The sequence below is a fragment of the Caretta caretta genome, chromosome 3 (genome assembly GCF_965140235.1).
Source record: "Caretta caretta isolate rCarCar2 chromosome 3, rCarCar1.hap1, whole genome shotgun sequence".
NCBI lineage: Eukaryota > Metazoa > Chordata > Testudines > Cheloniidae > Caretta > Caretta caretta.
This window is the reverse complement of record NC_134208.1, coordinates 127842894-127861297: the sequence shown is the minus strand read 5'-3', so window position 1 is coordinate 127861297 and position 18404 is coordinate 127842894. Positions and strand designations below refer to the sequence as shown.

At 45.5% G+C, this 18404-nt stretch overlaps 1 protein-coding gene across 4 annotated transcripts in view; it reads left to right on the top strand.

The window, feature by feature from the left end:
* Nucleotides 1–14420, top strand: part of UNC93A (unc-93 homolog A) — a 33769-nt gene extending 19349 nt beyond the window's left edge. For all 4 annotated transcript variants that reach the window (XM_048844011.2, XM_048844009.2, XM_075126860.1 and 1 more), the window contains 3 exons: nucleotides 5036–5171; nucleotides 7188–7319; nucleotides 13978–14420. In XM_048844011.2, coding sequence (XP_048699968.1) covers nucleotides 5036–5171; nucleotides 7188–7319; nucleotides 13978–14243 — 534 coding nt within the window. In that variant the 3' untranslated portion in view covers nucleotides 14244–14420. The remainder of the gene's footprint in view (nucleotides 1–5035; nucleotides 5172–7187; nucleotides 7320–13977) is intronic.
* Nucleotides 14421–18404: the final 3984 nt, after the last annotated feature.

Here is an 18404-nt window from a genome sequence, read left to right as displayed (position 1 = left end):
AAAACTCCAGACCTTCTCAGGGTATATCACGCCACCCTTACTTCTGAGCTGCTGCTGGCATCAGTACTGCCTTCAGAGCTGGGTGCCCAGCCAGCAGCCACTGCTCTCCAGCCGCCCAGCTCTGAAGGCAGAGTGGAGGCTGCTGGCCAGCCGCCCAGCTCTGAAGGCAGTGTTGCCATCAGCAGCAGAGCAGAAGTAAGGGTGGCATGGGTTGGTATTTCCTATATGCTTAAATGGCTCTGTTTGAATCAATGCCTTACTGTTTTTAATATTTAGTGAGAGTTGCATGTTGATTTTTTTATCGGTATATGTACTTGTGTGGCAGGCAGGGGGCATAAACTGCTAGACACAAAGAAGGAGGGTGTGAGCAAATACATTTGAGAACCACTGGTATAGGGAGCCTAAGTTAGGGCTCAGAGTAACAGCCATGTTAGTCTGTATTCGCAAAAAGAAAAGGAGTACTTGTAGCACCTTAGAGACTAACCAATTTATTTGAGCATGAGCTTTCGTGAGCTACAGCTCACTTCATCAGATGCATACCGTGGAAACTGCAGCAGACTTTATATATACACAGAGAATATGAAACAATACCTCCTCCCACCCCACTGTCCTGCTGGTAATAGCTTATCTAAAGTGATCATCAGGTGGGCCATTTCCAGCACAAATCCAGGTTTTCTCACCCTCCACCCCTCCACACAAATTCACTCTCCTGCTGGTGCTAGCCCATCCAAAGTGACAACTCTTTACATAATCAAGTCGGGCTATTTCCTGCATAAATCCAGGTTTTCTCACATCCCCCCCACCCCCATACACACACAAACTCACTCTCCTGCTGGTAATAGCTCATCTAAACTGACCACTCTCCAAGTTTAAATCCAACTTGTGCTGATTTGTGCTGGAAATGGCCCACCTGATGATCACTTTAGATAAGCTATTACCAGCAGGACAGTGGGGTGGGAGGAGGTATTGTTTCATATTCTCTGTGTATATATAAAGTCTGCTGCAGTTTCCACGGTATGCATCTGATGAAGTGAGCTGTAGCTCACGAAAGCTCATGCTCAAATAAATTGGTTAGTCTCTAAGGTGCTACAAGTACTCCTTTTCTTTTTAAGTTAGGGCTGTGAAGTGAAGTTGAATCCTGTTGAATCCTACTGAGTGGCTTGATGGCTGATCTATAAGCTGGCTGGCTACAAAACATTATCTTGCACATGTTCAAAAGCCAGAAGTGATAAGGAAGAGTCAGAACCACCCCACTGCACATGCATTCTCAAAAAACAGCACAGAACAGACTTATTCCTCAGCTGTACATTCAGAAAGTCTTCAAGTAATCTGAAATAGGGAAGGAGCTAAACATCTTCTTAGACTGCTCATTTGAAACTTGAGCTTTCAGGCACCATGCACAACCAGAGAGGGAGGATGCACCCATTACTAATCTTGAATGGATCAAGTGACATCCCATAACCATTTAGGAGAATGTTTTTATAGGTAAGATCCATTCCCTTTCTGGGGGTGCACCATGCTCTTTTATGGAGATTAGAGTTCAAATCCCAATCCCAGCCAAGGAAGGGTAGAGAGTTCTTTGTGCCACTATGTAGCAAGAAAGTCTAGTGACCAGATGGCCTAGTGGTTATCTCATGGCCTTACAGTTTCTACTGGTCTAGTCATCCTGGCTGTGGACTCTGCTATAGACCACCAGACCAGGGGGATGAGGTGGACGGGGCTTTCTTCCGGCAACGAACAGAAGTTACTAGGTCACAGGGCCTGGTTCTCATGAGGGACTTCAATCACCCCAATATCTTTGGGAGAGCAATACAGCAGTGCACAGACAATCCAGGAAGTTTTTGGAAAGTGTAGGGGACAATTTCCTGGTGCAAGTGCTGGAGGAACCAACTAGGGGCAGAGCTCTTCTTGACCAGCTGCTCACAAACAGGGAAGAATTAGCAGGGGAAGCAAAAGTGGATGGGAACCTGGGAGGCAGTGACCATGAGAGGGTCGAGTTCAGGATCCTGACACAAGGAAGATAGGAGCAGCAGAATACGGACCCTGGACTTCAGAAAAGCAGATTTTGACTCCCTCAGGGAACTGATGGGCAGGATCCCCTGGGAGAATAACATGAGGGGGAAAGGAGTCCAGGAGAGCTGGCTGTATTTTAAAGAATCCTTATTGAGGTTACAGGAACAAACAATCCCGATGTGTAGAAAGAATAGTAAATATGGCAGGCGACCAGCTTGGCTTAACAGTGAAATCCTTCCTGATCTTAAACACAAAAAAGCAGCTTACAAGAAGTGGAAGATTGGACAAATGACCAGGGAGGAGTATAAAAATATTGCTCAGGCATGGAGGAGCGAAATCAGGAAGGCCAAATCACACCTGGAGTTGCAGCTAGCGAGAGATGTTAAGAGTAACAAGAAGGGTTTCTTCAGGTATGTTAGCAACAAGAAGAAAGTCAAGGAAAGTGTGGGTCCCTTACTGAATGAGGCAGGCAACCTAGTGAACAGACGATGTGGAAAAAGCTAATGTACTCAATGCTTTTTTTGCCTCTGTCTTCACAAACAAGGTCAGCTCCCAGATTACTGCATTGGGTAACACAGTATGGGGAGAAGGTGACCAGCTCTCTGTGGAGATAGAAGTGGTTCAGGACTATTTAGAAAAGCTGGACATTCACAAGTCCATGGGGCCGGATGCACTGCATCCGAGGGTGCTAAAGGAGTTGGCGGATGTGATTGCAGAGCCATTGGCCATTATCTTTGAAAACTCATGGCGATCGGGGGAGGTCTAGGATGACTGGAAAAAGGCTAATGTAGTGCCCATTTTTAAAAAAGGAAAGGAGGAGGACCTCAGTCCCTGGAAAAACCATGGAGCAGGTCCTCAAGGAATCAATTCTGAAGCACTTAGAGGAGAGGAAAGTGATCAGGAACAGTCAGCATGGACTCACCAAGGGCAAGTCATGCCTGACTAACCTAATTGCCTTCTATGACGAGATAACTGGCTCTGTGGATGAGGGGAAAGCAGTGGACGTGTTATTCCTTGACTTTAGCAAAGCTTTTGATATGGTCTCTCACAGTATTCTTCCCAGAAAGTTAAATAAGTATGGGCTGGATGAATGGACTACAAGGTGGATAGAAAGTTGGCTAGATTGTCGGGCTCAACAGGTAGTGATCAATGGCTCCATGTCTAGTTGGCAGCCAGTATCAAGCGGAGTGCCCCAAGGGTCGGTCCTGGGGCTGGTTTTGTTCAATATCTTCATTAATGATCGGAAGGATGGCATGGATTGCACCCTCAGCAAGTTTGCAGATGACAATAAACTGGGAGGAGAGGTAGATACGCTGAAGGGTAGGGATAGGATACAGAAGGACCTCGACAAATTAGAGGATTGGGCCAAAAGAAATCTGATGAGGTTCAACAAGGACAAGTGCAGAGTCCTGCACTTAGGACAGAAGAATCCCATGCACCGCTACAGACTAGGGACCGAGTGGCTAGGCTGCAGTTCTGCAGAAAAGGAGCTAGGGGTTCCAGTGGATGAGAAGCTGGATATGAGTCAGCAGTTTGCCCTTGTTGCCAAGAAGGCTAACAGAATTTTGGGCTGTATAAGGAGCAGCATTGCCAGTGGATCGAAGGACATCATCATTCCCCTCTATTCGACACTGGTGAGGCCTCATCTGGAGTACTGTGTCCAGTTTCGGGCCCCACACTACAAGAAGAATGTGGAAAAATTGGACAGAGTCCAGCGGAGGGCAACAAAAATTATTAGGGGGCTGGAGCACATGATTTATGAGGAGAGGCTGAGGGAACTGGGATTATTTAGTCTGCAGAAGAGAAGAATGAGGGCGGGATTTGATAGCTGCTTTCAACTAACCGAAAGGGGGTTCCAAAGAGGATGGAGCTAGGCTGTTCTCAGTGGTGGCAGATAACAGAACAAGGAGTAATGGTCTCAAGTTGCAGTGGGGGAGGTCTAGGTTGGATATTAGGAAAAACTTTTTCACTAGGAGGGTGGTGAAGCACTGGAATGGGTTACCTGTGGAGGTGGTGGAATCTCCATCCTTAGAGATTTTTAAGGTCAGGCTTGAGAAAGCTCTGGCTGGGAAGATTTAGTTGGGGATTGGTCCTGCTTTGAGCAGGGGGTCAGACTAGATGACCTCCTGAGGTCCCTTCTAACCCTGATATTCTATGATTATATGATTCAATCACCCCATCATGCTCCAATTGCTCCCCCCAAAGCTCAGTCACTACAAAGGGGGGGGGCAAGTTAGGGGGACCTGGGCCCACCCACTCCATTCGGTACTAACACAGAGCACTAGGGGTTCTCTCAGAGTTTCCAGCCCAATTACTGAGCTACCCCAAATTATGTTACCCCCAGGTCACTTCCTACCAGTCTGGAGTTCCTCCGATTGGAACAGGGTCACTGGTTTAGCAGACTCTCCTCAGTCTCTCAGTGTCCTGTTCAGTCAGTCAATCTCTCACACTTGTGGCTTTCAACTCCCAAGGAGGGTGGGGGAGCCTAAGTCCCTGCTGCTAGCGCAGCTGTCACAAAGCTGTTGTCATTCCTTGCACAGCTCTCAGCATCAACCTTGCTTCCTGGTGCCAGCTCATTCCCCCCTTTTCCTGGGCTACCAGTGTCCTTCTAAACTGTTCCTCCACTGAGAACATGCTCTGCACCTGTTGAGGGGGAGCACCAGTATTGACTACTCCCTGCCCTGGTTCAGCATGGGGCCTGTAGACCCCATCACACACTACCATGGGGGCTGATCTGAAGGGGAAATAGGGCTCCAAATGCAGCCCTTGTTCCTTTAAGAGAAACGCTGGTGCTGTGGTGCAGGTCTCACTGGGAACTGGGATGGGAATGTTGCTGGAGGCCAGATACAGCAGCATTCCAGAGACTTGACAGTGGAGATACCGAACTGTGCTTTATTGATCATGTCTACACGGTATGAATATTCACCAGAATATTCTGAGAATCAGACCCTCTGACTTTAGCCACAAAGAGAAGTCGTAGTCTGTGAATAATAATGCCGTGTGTCTGTTCTCTTCTCTTTAGTCATATGTGACCTGTGCCCTGGGGATACATTTTGTTGGTTATGTGATGATCTCCTTTTCAGCTACAAATTCGCTCTGCTCTCTGTTCTTTGGAAAGATTTCCCAGTTAACTGGCAGAAAAGCCCTATTTGCATTAGGTATGTAAAGACTGCTTGGAGGACCAATGATCTCATCTGGTAAGACAAATCCTGTGCTCCCTTCCCACAGCATGGGGCAGGGGGAATCATGCTATAGGTTACCAGTTAGAAGAGATATACCTGGAGGCAAACTCTTCATTCATTAGAGGAGCTGGGGAAGAGAGGAGTCGCAATTAAGCTGCATATTCAAGTCATTCCATTGACTCCGTCCAGCAGCTCTCCATTGTTGACAGGCTCAGCTCACCCTGGTTTTGGTGATACTATATACTCAAGTTGAGCTGTTAGTTCTTTGGAACGAATGTGACTGATGCCAGATTGTCTCTCATTATTGGGCCAAATCCTGATCCTGTTGAAGTCCATTGCAGTATTGCTATTTGCTTCAACGAGTTCTGAATTTACCAATAGCTCTGTCAGGACCAAAATCCTGGCCTACTTTTGGTTAAAAACCACAGTGAGTAATGAGCTAACATATTAACTTGGTCCTTGGGGGAAATGTGAACTTGGGGCTACTAGCATTCAGTCTAATAACTGCAGGATATGTTTTGAACATTAGTCCTGTGTCCTAATTGCCATGTGTTTTGTAGTGCAGAAAAATGAAAATGAAAGCAAGAGAGAGAACTATCTCAGTGCGCAAGTTTAGACTAAATGAAGTGCTGCATATGGACGAGAAGTGTGTAGGGTACTGTGAGGAGAAGAGACTTATGGGATGGATATATTTTAAGGGCTCCTTTCAGTGGACATTGAAAAAAGGCTGTCCCAATAAATAATTTACCAAGGCAGAAAAATATCAAGGAAAGTGTTTCATTTGAAGCCCAGTATCTGAAAATGAGATTTCTGTGCCATTTGAAGAAAGTTTATTACAATGAGTTGTCCTGAATTCCATAGCATGGTTCCCTTTATTAATAGAAACTGCATTGCTTGATTCCACGTGCATTGCCCTAGAAATTTTCCCTAAGATAGCTTTAAAGCTAGAGACAAGAGATTCAGAGTTCTTAATATAGAACCGTAGAACTTTGCAGGTTCCAGTTGTTCAGTTTTCCCATACATATTTTTGCTCTTTGTGTATTCCTCCCTCTTGGTGACTCATTTTATCTTAAGGAAAACAAAGAAATTACAGTCTTTATAAGGGTCTGATTCAAAGCCACCGTCCACCCACCCCTCATTCCACTGGGCTTTGAGTCAGGACCTTGGAGTGTGAGATCAAAATGCAGTGATTCACTAACATTCTCCATCTAAGCAGAAAGATAAAATGTCAGCCACCGCTTCAACAGGCAACCTAGATGATCTTAAGGCCAGGTTTCAGAGTAGCAGCCGTGTTAGTCTGTATTCGCAAAAAGAAAAGGAGGACTAGTGGCACCTTAGAGACTAACCAAATGATTTGAGCATAAGCTTTCGTGAGCTACATTCCACTGAATGCATCCAATGAAGTGAGCTGTAGCTCACGAAAACTTTTGTTCAAATAAATTGGTTAGTCTCTACGGTGCCTCTAGTACTCCTTTTCTTTTTAGATGATCTTAATGGCCCCTTAAAAAAAACAAAAATCTCTCTCTAAAGGACAGTATATGGAAAACAGAATGAAACATCCTTTCAGTTATCTACCAGTAGACACCTACATCACATTAGGATTCAAAGTCTTCTGGGGTCCCCTATGCCTATTCAGTGGTACATTGGCTTGGCTATTCCCATTGGTAGGTCTTAACCTCTGGGTTAATATCTCCATTAGCTCAGAATTCCTCTCTATTTAGGACATGGCCTGGGATGACTATATAAAAACAGGCTCTTCCCAATGTTTCATTGTACAATATTAACTGATGACCAAGAGAGGATTGCAGTGTCTTTGTGTAACTTTAAACGGATGAGTACAGATGATGGAACCTTCCTGGTTCACTGACCTTATTTTATTCAATAGCGTTTGAAGAAATCTTGCAGTAGACTCTGAAACACTGTATATCTAATATGAAATTTCCAGTTTATAACAGTAATTATGTTTTCTCCTTCTCTCTCCTAAACATACAGCTGCAATTACAAACCTTGCCTGTATAATAGCACTATTGCTGTGGAAACCTCACCCAAACCAGCTTGCTGTATTCTTCATATTCTCTGCTCTTTGGGGCCTAGCTGATGCCATTTGGCAGACACAAACCAATGGTAAGTCCCAGCGACAGCTAACTGAACCTCACTGAAATATAGTATTCTGTATGTTTTTTATTTATATGCAGTCTGTTTTACTCTACATGGGCATAAAACATGGTGATGGGTTTAAGATGGGCTTCAGGAAATATGCTTACCCTCCTTTCAGTCAGAAAAATGAGAACAAATGCTCAGGAAGGAGAAACTAATTTAAATGCTTATTAGCCTGGCTTTAGCCAAGGTGGAGGGAGGGGACATCCTTGAACAAGGTAATGGATGATCAAAATAAATCTTTGAAATGCTCACAAAATTCCAGAAGGAAAGTCAAAATTTGGAGGTAATTAAGTTAATACCCAGGTTGTAATATAGAGCTATCATTGTAGACATGGCCTGCATATATACTGACATCTGAGATAAACAGTTAATGCAAATGTTCTCAAAACTCTAAATATTAATATCTTTCGATACCTCACTCTGCTGAGAATAAAGGAGGCTCTTCTTTTTAGAGACGGGGGCACACACAACCTAAAGATTAAAAACAGGACAAATCAAGAAAGAGTCATGCACTCTGGTGGCCTGCGGGACTGCCTTTGAACACGTAAAGTCTAACAACCACCAATCTTAGCCTTGCTAACTGAATATCCCAACCTGTGCTGGCAAGATTTTCCATAGCTTGCCACAAGCAAGACACAGTTTAAGTGCTGTAACGAGGCACACCCACCTCTCACGAGCACCCCTTTGGCTGAGTGCATTGCCAGTGACTGCAAAGTCTCTCAGGGCTAGTCTACACTGCAGCAGCGCTTTAACATGGCTTGTGTAACTTGGCTTGTGTAGTCAAGAGCTCTCTCAGAGCTCTACAAAACCCACCTCCACAAGGGGCATAGCTAATGGTGCTGGGAGCCTGGCTCCCAGCGCTGGGGCACTGTCTACACTGGCACTTCACAGCGCTGAAACTTGCTGCGCTCGGGGTGTGTGTGTGTTTTTTCACACCCCTGAGCAAGAAAGTTGCAGCGCTGTAAAGTGCCCGTGTAGACAAGCCCTTAGTTTGTCCCTGCTCCAGGATAGTGCCCCAGGGCTCCCTCCCTGGTGACAATGTCTTCGCCCTCTTCTTGGGCCTTCTGGCTGCAGCTGTCCAGCTGGGCCACTATAGGTCAGTTGCCTCTTTAGGGTGCCTCAATGTCCAGGCCGCTTCCCCCCAGTGGCTAATGGAGGGGACCTGAGCCCACCCACTACTCCAGGTCGCAGCCCAGGGACCCTATAGATAACAGCCCATCCGCTGTATCCCTTTATCTATGTCACAGGGCTTTTCTAATTCCTCTGGGCCACTTCCCCGCAGCCCCCACCATCTTCACCCTTACCTCAGGGCCTTGTCCTAATGGAGTCCGAGCAACCAGCTCAGAGCTCCTTCTCGCGCTCCCTGGCTTCTGTCCACACTGCCCTGTCCAGGGTTCTGTAGGTCAGTCAGTCCATCTGCCAGCCAGCCAGCCACACTCCTACAGCTCCAGCAAGGAACTGAACTTCATCTGGCCCTGCAGCTCTTCTTATACTAGGCTGCTAGCCCTGATTCGTGGTGTCCCACACAGCTGCTCTAGGCAGCGTGGAGGACCCTCTCCACTGCCCTTTTCTGGGGTGGGGTGTGACAGGGCCTTAGAGGGTCTGGTATACCCCATCACAAGTGCTCTCCTATCTTATCATGTATTTCTTTTCTCTCTATTTCTTAATTTTTTTCAACTGCAACTATAATTCAGATCTGGCTATTAACATAGTGTTACAGGTGCTGGCTGACCCTCCCGAAGGTGAGATGGGGGAGTATGACATGGCTGGCCTACCAGGTTCTATGTCAGATTGTGTAGCTGGGCCTCCCTTCCCCTGTAGTGCTTCAGTTTCCCTCTGGTTGGTTGGGTAGTTTGGATGAGTTGACCCTCTGGCTAAATAAATGCTCTACCCTTTCACGGTTCCAAATAGGCCAAAGGAAACAAAACACAGTTCCTTTGCCCTGCTCAGGTCATAATCCTCTTCCCAAGATCCACAGTCTTCCCCTTAAGGTACAGGGGAATGAAAGGTGGGGCTTCCTCTCACCCACTCTGGAACATCCCCCCCCTGGGGAGCCCTAAATGAGAGCAGGTGCACACAGCAGGCTACACACCCACACCTCTTCTCTCATGCCAGGCCACATCCTTCTCCTGCATCCAACACAAGTCTAAATCACCACCTCTCGTATCCAGGTTCACACCTGCTGAGTTAAGGTTGATATCAATAGTTATTTGCCCTCCCTGGTTTAAACAGTTCATTCACAGAATCATAGAATCATAGAATATCAGGGTTGGAAGGGACCCCTGAAGGTCATCTAGTCCAACCCCCTGCTCAAAGCAGGACCAATTCCCAGTTAAATCATCCCAGCCAGGGCTTTGTCAAGCCTGACCTTAAAAACCTCTAAGGAAGGAGATTCTACCACCTCCCTAGGTAACGCATTCCAGTGTTTCACCACCCTCTTAGTGAAAAAGTTTTTCCTAATATCCAATCTAAACCTCCCCCACTGCAACTTGAGACCATTACTCCTTGTTCTGTCATCTGCTACTATTGAGAAAAGTCTAGAGCCATCGTCCATCATCTCCTGCCTTGAACAATATACGGATCCATGGGGGTCCTGCCTCTTCAGCTCACCTTTCCCAGGCTTCTTCCCCAGCTTTCTTAACCATGCAGCAGGTCTTGTTTCATCCTCAGGCTCTCCTTTTACTGAGGAACAGGTTCTGTCTTTTATCCTGCTTCCCTCTTTCCCAGCAAGCCTTGCACGCCGCGACTTGCTCCTTCTGGATAGCACATCCTTCAGAATGCCTGGCCCTAAAGGGGCCATGGCCCAAAAACAGGAGGCTTGGGCTGCATCTCCCTTAGAAGTGACTGCACGTCCTTACAGCAGAGAGAAAGAAAAAAACAGGAGGGAAGTGCCCACGGTCATAGACGGAGGTTGAGGAGGGTTGGCAGTTCCTAACCACAGAGTAGACACTGACAACGGATGGTGCTTCATATTGGTGTAGAATGAGCGACTGTGACTAATGAGTCTTGTGGTGCAGCGGCATGGTTCCCCACTGTTATGTACTGTCCGCTAGTACAGGTGCCACCTTCTTTCCTAAGTTCCTGGAAGGTCATCAACCAAGTCCACATTTAGTGTTTGACCAGGAAGCACAATAAGTGTTCTTTATGCATGTACAAACCCCCTATATCTTTTCTTATTATTATTATTATTATCTTTAGCTATGCTGCAGGACAAAATAATATCACAACAGGACAATAATTTGCATCTTCACATGGTCACATGGCATCACTGATGATAACATTACCCCTTCATGGAGAGATGCAATGTTATTACATCATAATGCTGCATCACACCATGGGATCTCCAGTATTATATGAATCTGTTCAGGAGTCCTATATTGGCCTGATTCTCCTCTCACCTACATCAGTTTTGCACAGGTGTAACACCACTGCCTTCACCAGAATTACTCCTGATTTACAGCAGTCTGAGTCGAGATTCATGCCTTTTACAATAATAGTTTAAAGGACAAATCTTGCATTTCTTACTCTGGCAAACCCCCATTGAAGTCCATTGGGATCTTAAAGGCTGAGTAAAAACTGAGTAAAACTACCAGGTTGTGCTGCACAATTAGGGCTTATGAGATCATCAGAGATTTACTTTGACCTTGTATGGAGATGTACTCTAATACGGATCAAGGGTTCCCCCTACAGGATATTAATTAGAACAGAATGAATCCTTTCATCTATATCCTTATATATATTTTTTTAATATTTCTGAGTGGCTGGGTGGTTGTGGTTGTGTGTGTCCCTAGTTATTCTGAATGGAATCTGTTCCATTTTAGAGTATGCAGCACCCTCTCTTATCTAAACTGAACACAGTCCCTTCCTGCTAATAATTGCAGTTCTTCAACAACAATTGTGTAGCACAGGACAACCAAGTAGAGGGTAGCAAAATAAAATTCTTTCCAGCCTCGCCTGCCTCTTTAGAAACGATGTGAATCAGTCTGGAACGCTGACAGCACTGGTGCTCACACTAGGTTCAGCAGCCCCAGTTTGTGCCCATTCCTAGTTGTAAACAGGGGGAAAGGAGGTAAGGGAACTACTGGAAAAATGAGGTCGGGGCTTGTGCTGCTAAAAGCAAGGGGCTGTTCCTGCCCAGTGGAATCAGGCATTTCACCAAGGAAGCACAGCGGTGCCGGGGCACCTCAGACTGACCTGCCAATTTGTGCCAAACTGTGTGCAACCGTTTTATGCTATGGACAACCATTTGTTAGGGCCTGGGATGAGACACCAGCCTCAGGTTCCTGTGTGACCTACGCCCAGCTCTTAGCACATGTTCAACCGAGAAGTTAGAGTTACAGGTCCAGATTTACAAAGGGACATAGTCCCAGACCCTCAGACCTATTCAGGCAGCTCACATCCATTAATCTCTCACAGTAAGGTGCCTAATTACCTTTAAGGATCTGGCCTTAGGCATCGCCATGCTGAGTGTTGCAACACTTAACTTTTAGGCGCCTAGAAAATCATTGGAATCCACAAATTCTGGGTTAGGCATTGTCAAGGTTCCTTCCCCACTCTGAACTCTAGGGTACAGATGTGGGGACCTGCATGAAAAACCCCCTAAGCTTATTTTTACCAGCTTAGGTTAAAACTTCCCCAAGGTACAAACTATTTTATCTTTTGCCCTTGGACTTTATTGCTGCAACCACCAAGCGTCTAACAAATATATAACAGGGAAAGAGCCTGCTTGGAAACATCTTTCCCCTCCCAAACCCTACACCCCCTTTCCTGGGGAAGGCTTGATAAAAATCCTCACCAATTTGCATAGGTGAACACAGACCCAAACCCTTGGATCTTAAGAACAATAAAAAAGCAATCAGATTCTTAAAAGAAGAGTTTTAATTAAAGAAAAAGTAAAAGAATCTTTTTGTAACTTAAGGTTTACAAAAAGAATCAGAATTCTCTGTAAAATCAGGATGGTAAATACCTTACAGGGTAATCAGATTCAAAACATAGAAAATCCCTCTAGGCAAAACCTTAAGTTACAAAAAGACACAAAAACAGGAATATACATTCCATTCAGCACAACTGATTTTATCAGCCATTTAAACAAAACAGAATCTAACGCATATCTAACTAGATTGCTCATTAACTCTTTATAGGAGTTCTGATCTGCATTCCTGCTCTGGTCCCAGCAAAAGCAACACACAGACAGAGAGAACCCTTTGTTTTCTCTCCCCCCCCCCCCCCAGCTTTGAAAGTATCTTGTCTCCTCACTGGTCATTTTGGTCAGGTGCCAGCAAGGTTATCTTAGCTTCTTAACCCTTTACAGGTGAAAGGGTTTTTCCTCTGGCCAGGAGGGATTTAAAGGTGTTTACCCTTCCCTTTATATTTATGACAGGCATCTAGGCTCCCTATACAATGAATAGGGAGAGATAGGCTCCTGAGAATGGGATCTACAAAAGCCAGCATGCTAGGAGGGGCCTACACTAGCCAATGGAAGATGCCAATGAGAGGATTGTGTCCTAAATCCTGCCCCTCTGATGGAGTTAGGCACCTAGCTCTGCTTGCAACAAAACCCACAACTTCCTCCTGAACAAACAAGAAAAAACCCTTCTAAAATCCAAACTTTTTACACTCAGAAATACTATTATATTAGCAAATATTGTTTAAACTAATTCTCACTTCCTTAATCCAAGAATCTGATAATTTTCACCCCTTTTCAGAATTAATTACAAAGCATTGTAGCAAGGTCCCTTGTTACTAAAACATCATGACTTTTACAAAATGTAGTTCAGGGCATTTACTTGTATCCTGTGAAGGAAGATCATTAATACTAACCTACACTGATCCAGGTTAATGAAATATACATTTGGTGATGCACTAGCCTTGATTTCTTACCACCCGTGTTCGCTTACTCACTAATTTGTAAAATCCAATAAGTGTCCCCTTGCAATTGGCATGAATTAGCAAGGTTCTACTGCCCAGATGATGAGATGATCCCCTTTGGGAGGTTAAACATCTCTCACAGCTCACCCTGACTTTTTGAGAGCAACTTCAGCAGGAAGAGATTTTTGTGACTCTAACACAAGCCAGAAATGCAAATTTACACTGAATGTTCTAACACCCATCAAGACAAAACTGCCCTCTTTGTTGTATGAGACTCTATGGACTGGGCTCAGCCCACGTCATTGATCTTACACTGAAACACTATAGGCCATATAAGTACCTAGATCAAGCTTCTCATTCTACTCCTCATCTTACCTCCTCACTGCATCTAGCACTGTCCTCCTCTCCCTTCTTATGTTCTCATCACTTTATGTAAGAGCCTTCTGCTTCATGGCTCTTGGTGTCTAGAAAAAGCTTCCTGCCACCTCATTTCAAACTTCAACAGAAAACATCCTTTCTTCCTTGCCTACAGCTGTCTCCCCCGACCCCCCGCTAGGATATATTCACCAAGTTACCTGTATTATTTAACTTCTTATAACACTATGGGATACAGTTTGCATGACAGAGAAGACTAAATTACAAGCTTGTATTTTCCTGTGATTTGACCACAGGGAAGGAAATATAGCTCATGTTGTAGGAAATATAGAATGTGTTCAGACTTACCATCACAAAGATCATCTCTCTTTCTTTGCAGCACTCTATGGAGTTTTATTTGAGAAACACAAAGAGGCAGCCTTCGCTAATTATCGACTCTGGGAGTCATTGGGATTTGTCATCGCTTTTGGATACAGCACCTTCTTTCATGTTTACGTCAAACTGTACATTGTAATGGCTGTGCTGGTGGTGGCCATAGCGACGTATGGGACAGTTGAATACCTGGAAGCAAAGGACTTGCCTGGAAAACCTACCACTGTGAAGGAGGAAATAACAGGATCTGTAGTCCAGCAAACACGTCTTTAAACCCAACAGGATCAGAGCAGTAGAAACAAAGAATTCTGGGCAGCTGAGCACAACTGATTTCTTTAAGGGAGATTCAAAGTGTTCAATCAGATTTTAGAAGAATATAAAGGAACTCTTTTCCTGGTCAGTCTAATATAAAGAAATAGGAATAAATCTCCTTTCATACCTCTGTTTTTTAAAAGGTTATCTGACTTTGTCATTTCACTCAAACTCTTACTAATAATGAAAAATTATTTTTTTAAAAATTGTATTGGATTTTTTTTTCACAAATAACATTTTATTAAACATGATAAAAGACCTTTTTATTAGATAGGATACAAAAGGTTCTGATCCAGTGGTGCAAAATGAATGAGCTACACCTTTCAGTTCCCACTGACATCAATGGGCATAGAGCGTGCTCAGCATTTTTCAGGGGTCACTCATGTGAGTGGACCCCTATTTATAACTACCTCATAACAACATCGACTCTCATGAACACAAACCTAAATTATTGCAGTTCCTTCCCACCTAGTTTTGATGAAAGGCTGCTCCATTGCTTGTAGCTTGTGCAGAATGCAGCACTGTGTGCCTAAGAGTATCTGTGATCATACTATTCTCATCCTCTGTTTGAATTTTTTTTTTTTACACTTGCTGTCAGAGAACTTGTAGTTGGCCTGGTTGGTCTTTAAAACCTTAATGGTGTAGGCCCTGGCTCTACAATATTTAAGAATTCTGTCTGAGCTGTCTTCATGTGTATTTGCACTCCGCAATATCTACTCCATTATGCCTTAGGACAGCAGACAATTGTGTCTGTGCCACTGTGGTCCTTGCATCCTGGTACTCATGCCTTCATCCCTTCTTAGGGGCTAAGATTCGCGATGTGACGGAGAGACTGCCGAGATTCATCAAGCCCTCGGATCGCTACCCCTTCCCGCTTCTCCACGTGGGCACCAATGATACTGCCAAGAATGACCTTGAGCGGATCACTGCAGACTACGTGGCTCTGGGAAGAAGGATAAAGGAGTTTGAGGCGCAGGTGGTGTTCTCGTCCATCCTCCCCGTGGAAGGAAAAGGCCTGGGTAGGGACCGTCGAATCGTGGAAGTCAATGAATGGCTACGCAGGTGGTGTCAGAGAGAAGGCTTTGGATTCTTTGACCATGGGATGGTGTTGCATGAAGGAGAAGTGCTGGGCAGAGACGGGCTCCACCTAACGAAGAGAGGGAAGAGCATCTTTGCGAGCAGGCTGGCTAACGTAGTGAGGAGGGCTTTAAACTAGGTTCACCACGGGAAGGAGACCAAAGCCCTGAGGTAAGTGGGAAAGCGGGATACCGGGAGGAAGCACAGGCAGGAACGTCTGTGAGGGGAGGGCTCCTACCTCATACTAGAATGAGGGGCGATCAGCAGGTTATCTCAAGTACCTATATACAAATGCACAAAGCCTTGGAAACAAGCAGGGAGAACTGGAGGTCCTGGTGATGTCAAGGAATTATGACGTGATTGGAATAACAGAGACTTGGTGGGATAACTCACATGACTGGAGTACTGTCATGGATGGTTATAAACTGTTCAGGAAGGACAGGCAGGGCAGAAAAGGTGGGGGAGTAGCACTGTATGTAAGGGAGCAGTATGACTGCTCAGAGCTCCGGTATGAAACTGCAGAAAAACCTGAGTGCCTCTGGCTTAAGTTTAGAAGTGTGAGCAAGAAGACTGATGTAGTGGTGGGAGTCTGCTATAGATCACCGGACCAGGGGGATGAGGTGGATGAGGCTTTCTTCCGGCAACTCGCAGAAGCTACTAGATCAAAACGCCCTGGTTCTCATGGGCGACTTTAATCTTCCTGATATCTGCTGGGAGAGCACTACAGCGGTGCATAGACAATCCAGGAAGTTTTTGGAAAATGTAGGGGACAATTTCCTGGTGCAAGTGCTAGAGGAGCCAACTGGGGGGAGCTTTTCTTGACCTGCTGCTCACAAACCGGGAAGAATTAGTGGGGGAAGCAAAAATGGATGGGAATCTGGGAGGCAGTGACCATGAGTTGGTTGAGTTCAGGATCCTGACACAGGGAAGAAAGGTAAGCAGCAGAATACGGACCCTGAACTTCAGGAAAGCAGACTTGGACTCCCTCAGGGAACTGATGGGTAGGATCCCCTGGGGGAATAACATGAAGGAGAAAGGAGTCCAGGAGAGCAGGCTGTATTTCAAGGAATCCCTATTGAGGTTACAGGGACAAACCATCCCTATGTGTCGAAAGAATAGTAAATATGGCAGGCGACCAGCTTGCCTTAACGGTGAAATCCTTGCAGATCTTAAACATAAAAAAGAAGCTTACAAGAAGTGGAAGATTGGACAAATGACCAGGGAAGAGTATAAAAATATTGCTCGGGCATGCAAGAGCGAAATCAGGAAGGCCAAATCACACCTGGAGCTGCAGCTAGCAAGAGATGTTAAGAGTAACAAGAAGGGTTTCTTCAGGTATGTTGGCAACAAGAAGAAAGCCAAGGATAGTGTGGGCCCCTTACTGAATGAGGGAGGCAACCTAGTGACAGAGGATGTGGAAAAAGCTAATGTACTCAATGCTTTTTTTGCCTCTGTCTTCACGAACAAGGTCAGCTCCCAGACTGCTGCGCTGGGCATCACAGCATGGGGAGTAGGTGGCCAGCCCTCTGTGGAGAAAGAGGTGGTTAGGGACTAGGGTTAGAAAAGCTGGATGTGCACAAGTCCATGGGGCCGGACGCGTTGCATCCGAGAGTGCTAAAGGAATTGGCGGCTGTGATTGCAGAGCCATTGGCCATTATCTTTGAAAACTCGTGCCGAACGGGGGAAGTTCTGGATGACTGGAAAAAGGCTAATGTAGTGCCAATCTTTAAAAAAGGGAAGAAGGAGGATCCTGGGAACTACAGGCCAGTCAGCCTCACCTCAGTCCCCGGAAAAATCATGGAGCAGGTCCTCAAGGAAACAATCCTGAAGCACTTACACGAGAGGAAAGTGATCAGGAACAGTCAGCATGGATTCACCAAGGGAAGGTCATGCCTGACTAATCTAATCACCTTCTACGATGAGATTACTGGTTCTGTGGATGAAGGGAAAGCAGTGGATGTACTGTTTCTTGACTTTAGCAAAGCTTTTGACATGGTCTCCTACAGTATTCTTGTCAGCAAGTTAAAGAAGTATGGGCTGGATGAATGCACTATAAGGTGGGTAGAAAGTTGGCTAGATTGTCGGGCTCAACAGGTAGTGATCAATGGCTCCATGTCTAGATGGCAGCCGGTATCAAGTGGAGTGCCCCAAGGGTCGGTCCTGGGGCCGGTTTTGTTCAATATCTTCATAAATGATCTGGAGGATGGTGTGGATTGCACTCTCAGCAAATTTGCGGATGATACTAAACTGGGAGGAGTGGTAGATACGCTGGAGGATAGGGATAAGATACAGAGGGACCTAGACAAATTGGAGGATTGGGCCAAAAGAAATCTGATGAGGTTCAACAAGGATAAGTGCAGGGTCCTGCACTTAGGATGGAAGAATCCAATGCACCGCTACAGACTAGGGACCAAATGGCTAGGCAGCAGTTCTGCGGAAAAGGACCTAGGGGTGACAGTGGACGAGAAGCTGGATATGAGTCAACAGTGTGCCCTTGTTGCCAAGAAGGCCAATGGCATTTTGGGATGTATATGTAGGGGCATAGCCAGCAGATCGAGGGACGTGATCGTTCCCCTCTGTTGGAAATTGGTGAGGCCTCATCTGGAGTACTGTGTCCAGTTTTGGGCCCCGCACTATAAGAAGGATGTGGATAAATTGGAGAGAGTCCAGCGAAGGGCAACAAAAATGATTAGGGGTCTGGAACACATGACTTATGAGGAGAGGCTGAGGGAACTGGGATTGTTTAGTCTGCAGAAGAGAAGAATGAGGGGGGATTTGATAGCTGCTTTCAACTACCTGAGAGGTGGTTCCAAAGAGGATGGATCTAGACTATTCTCAGTGGTAGAAGAGGACAGGACAAGGAGTAATGGTCTCAAGTTGCAGTGGGGGAGGTTTAGGTTGGATATTAGGAAAAACTTTTTCACTAGGAGGGTGGTGAAACACTGGAATGCGTTACCTAGGGAGGTGGTAGAATCTCCTTTCTTAGAAGTTTTTAAGGTCAGGCTTGACAAAACTCTGGCTGGGATGATTTAATTGGGGATTGGT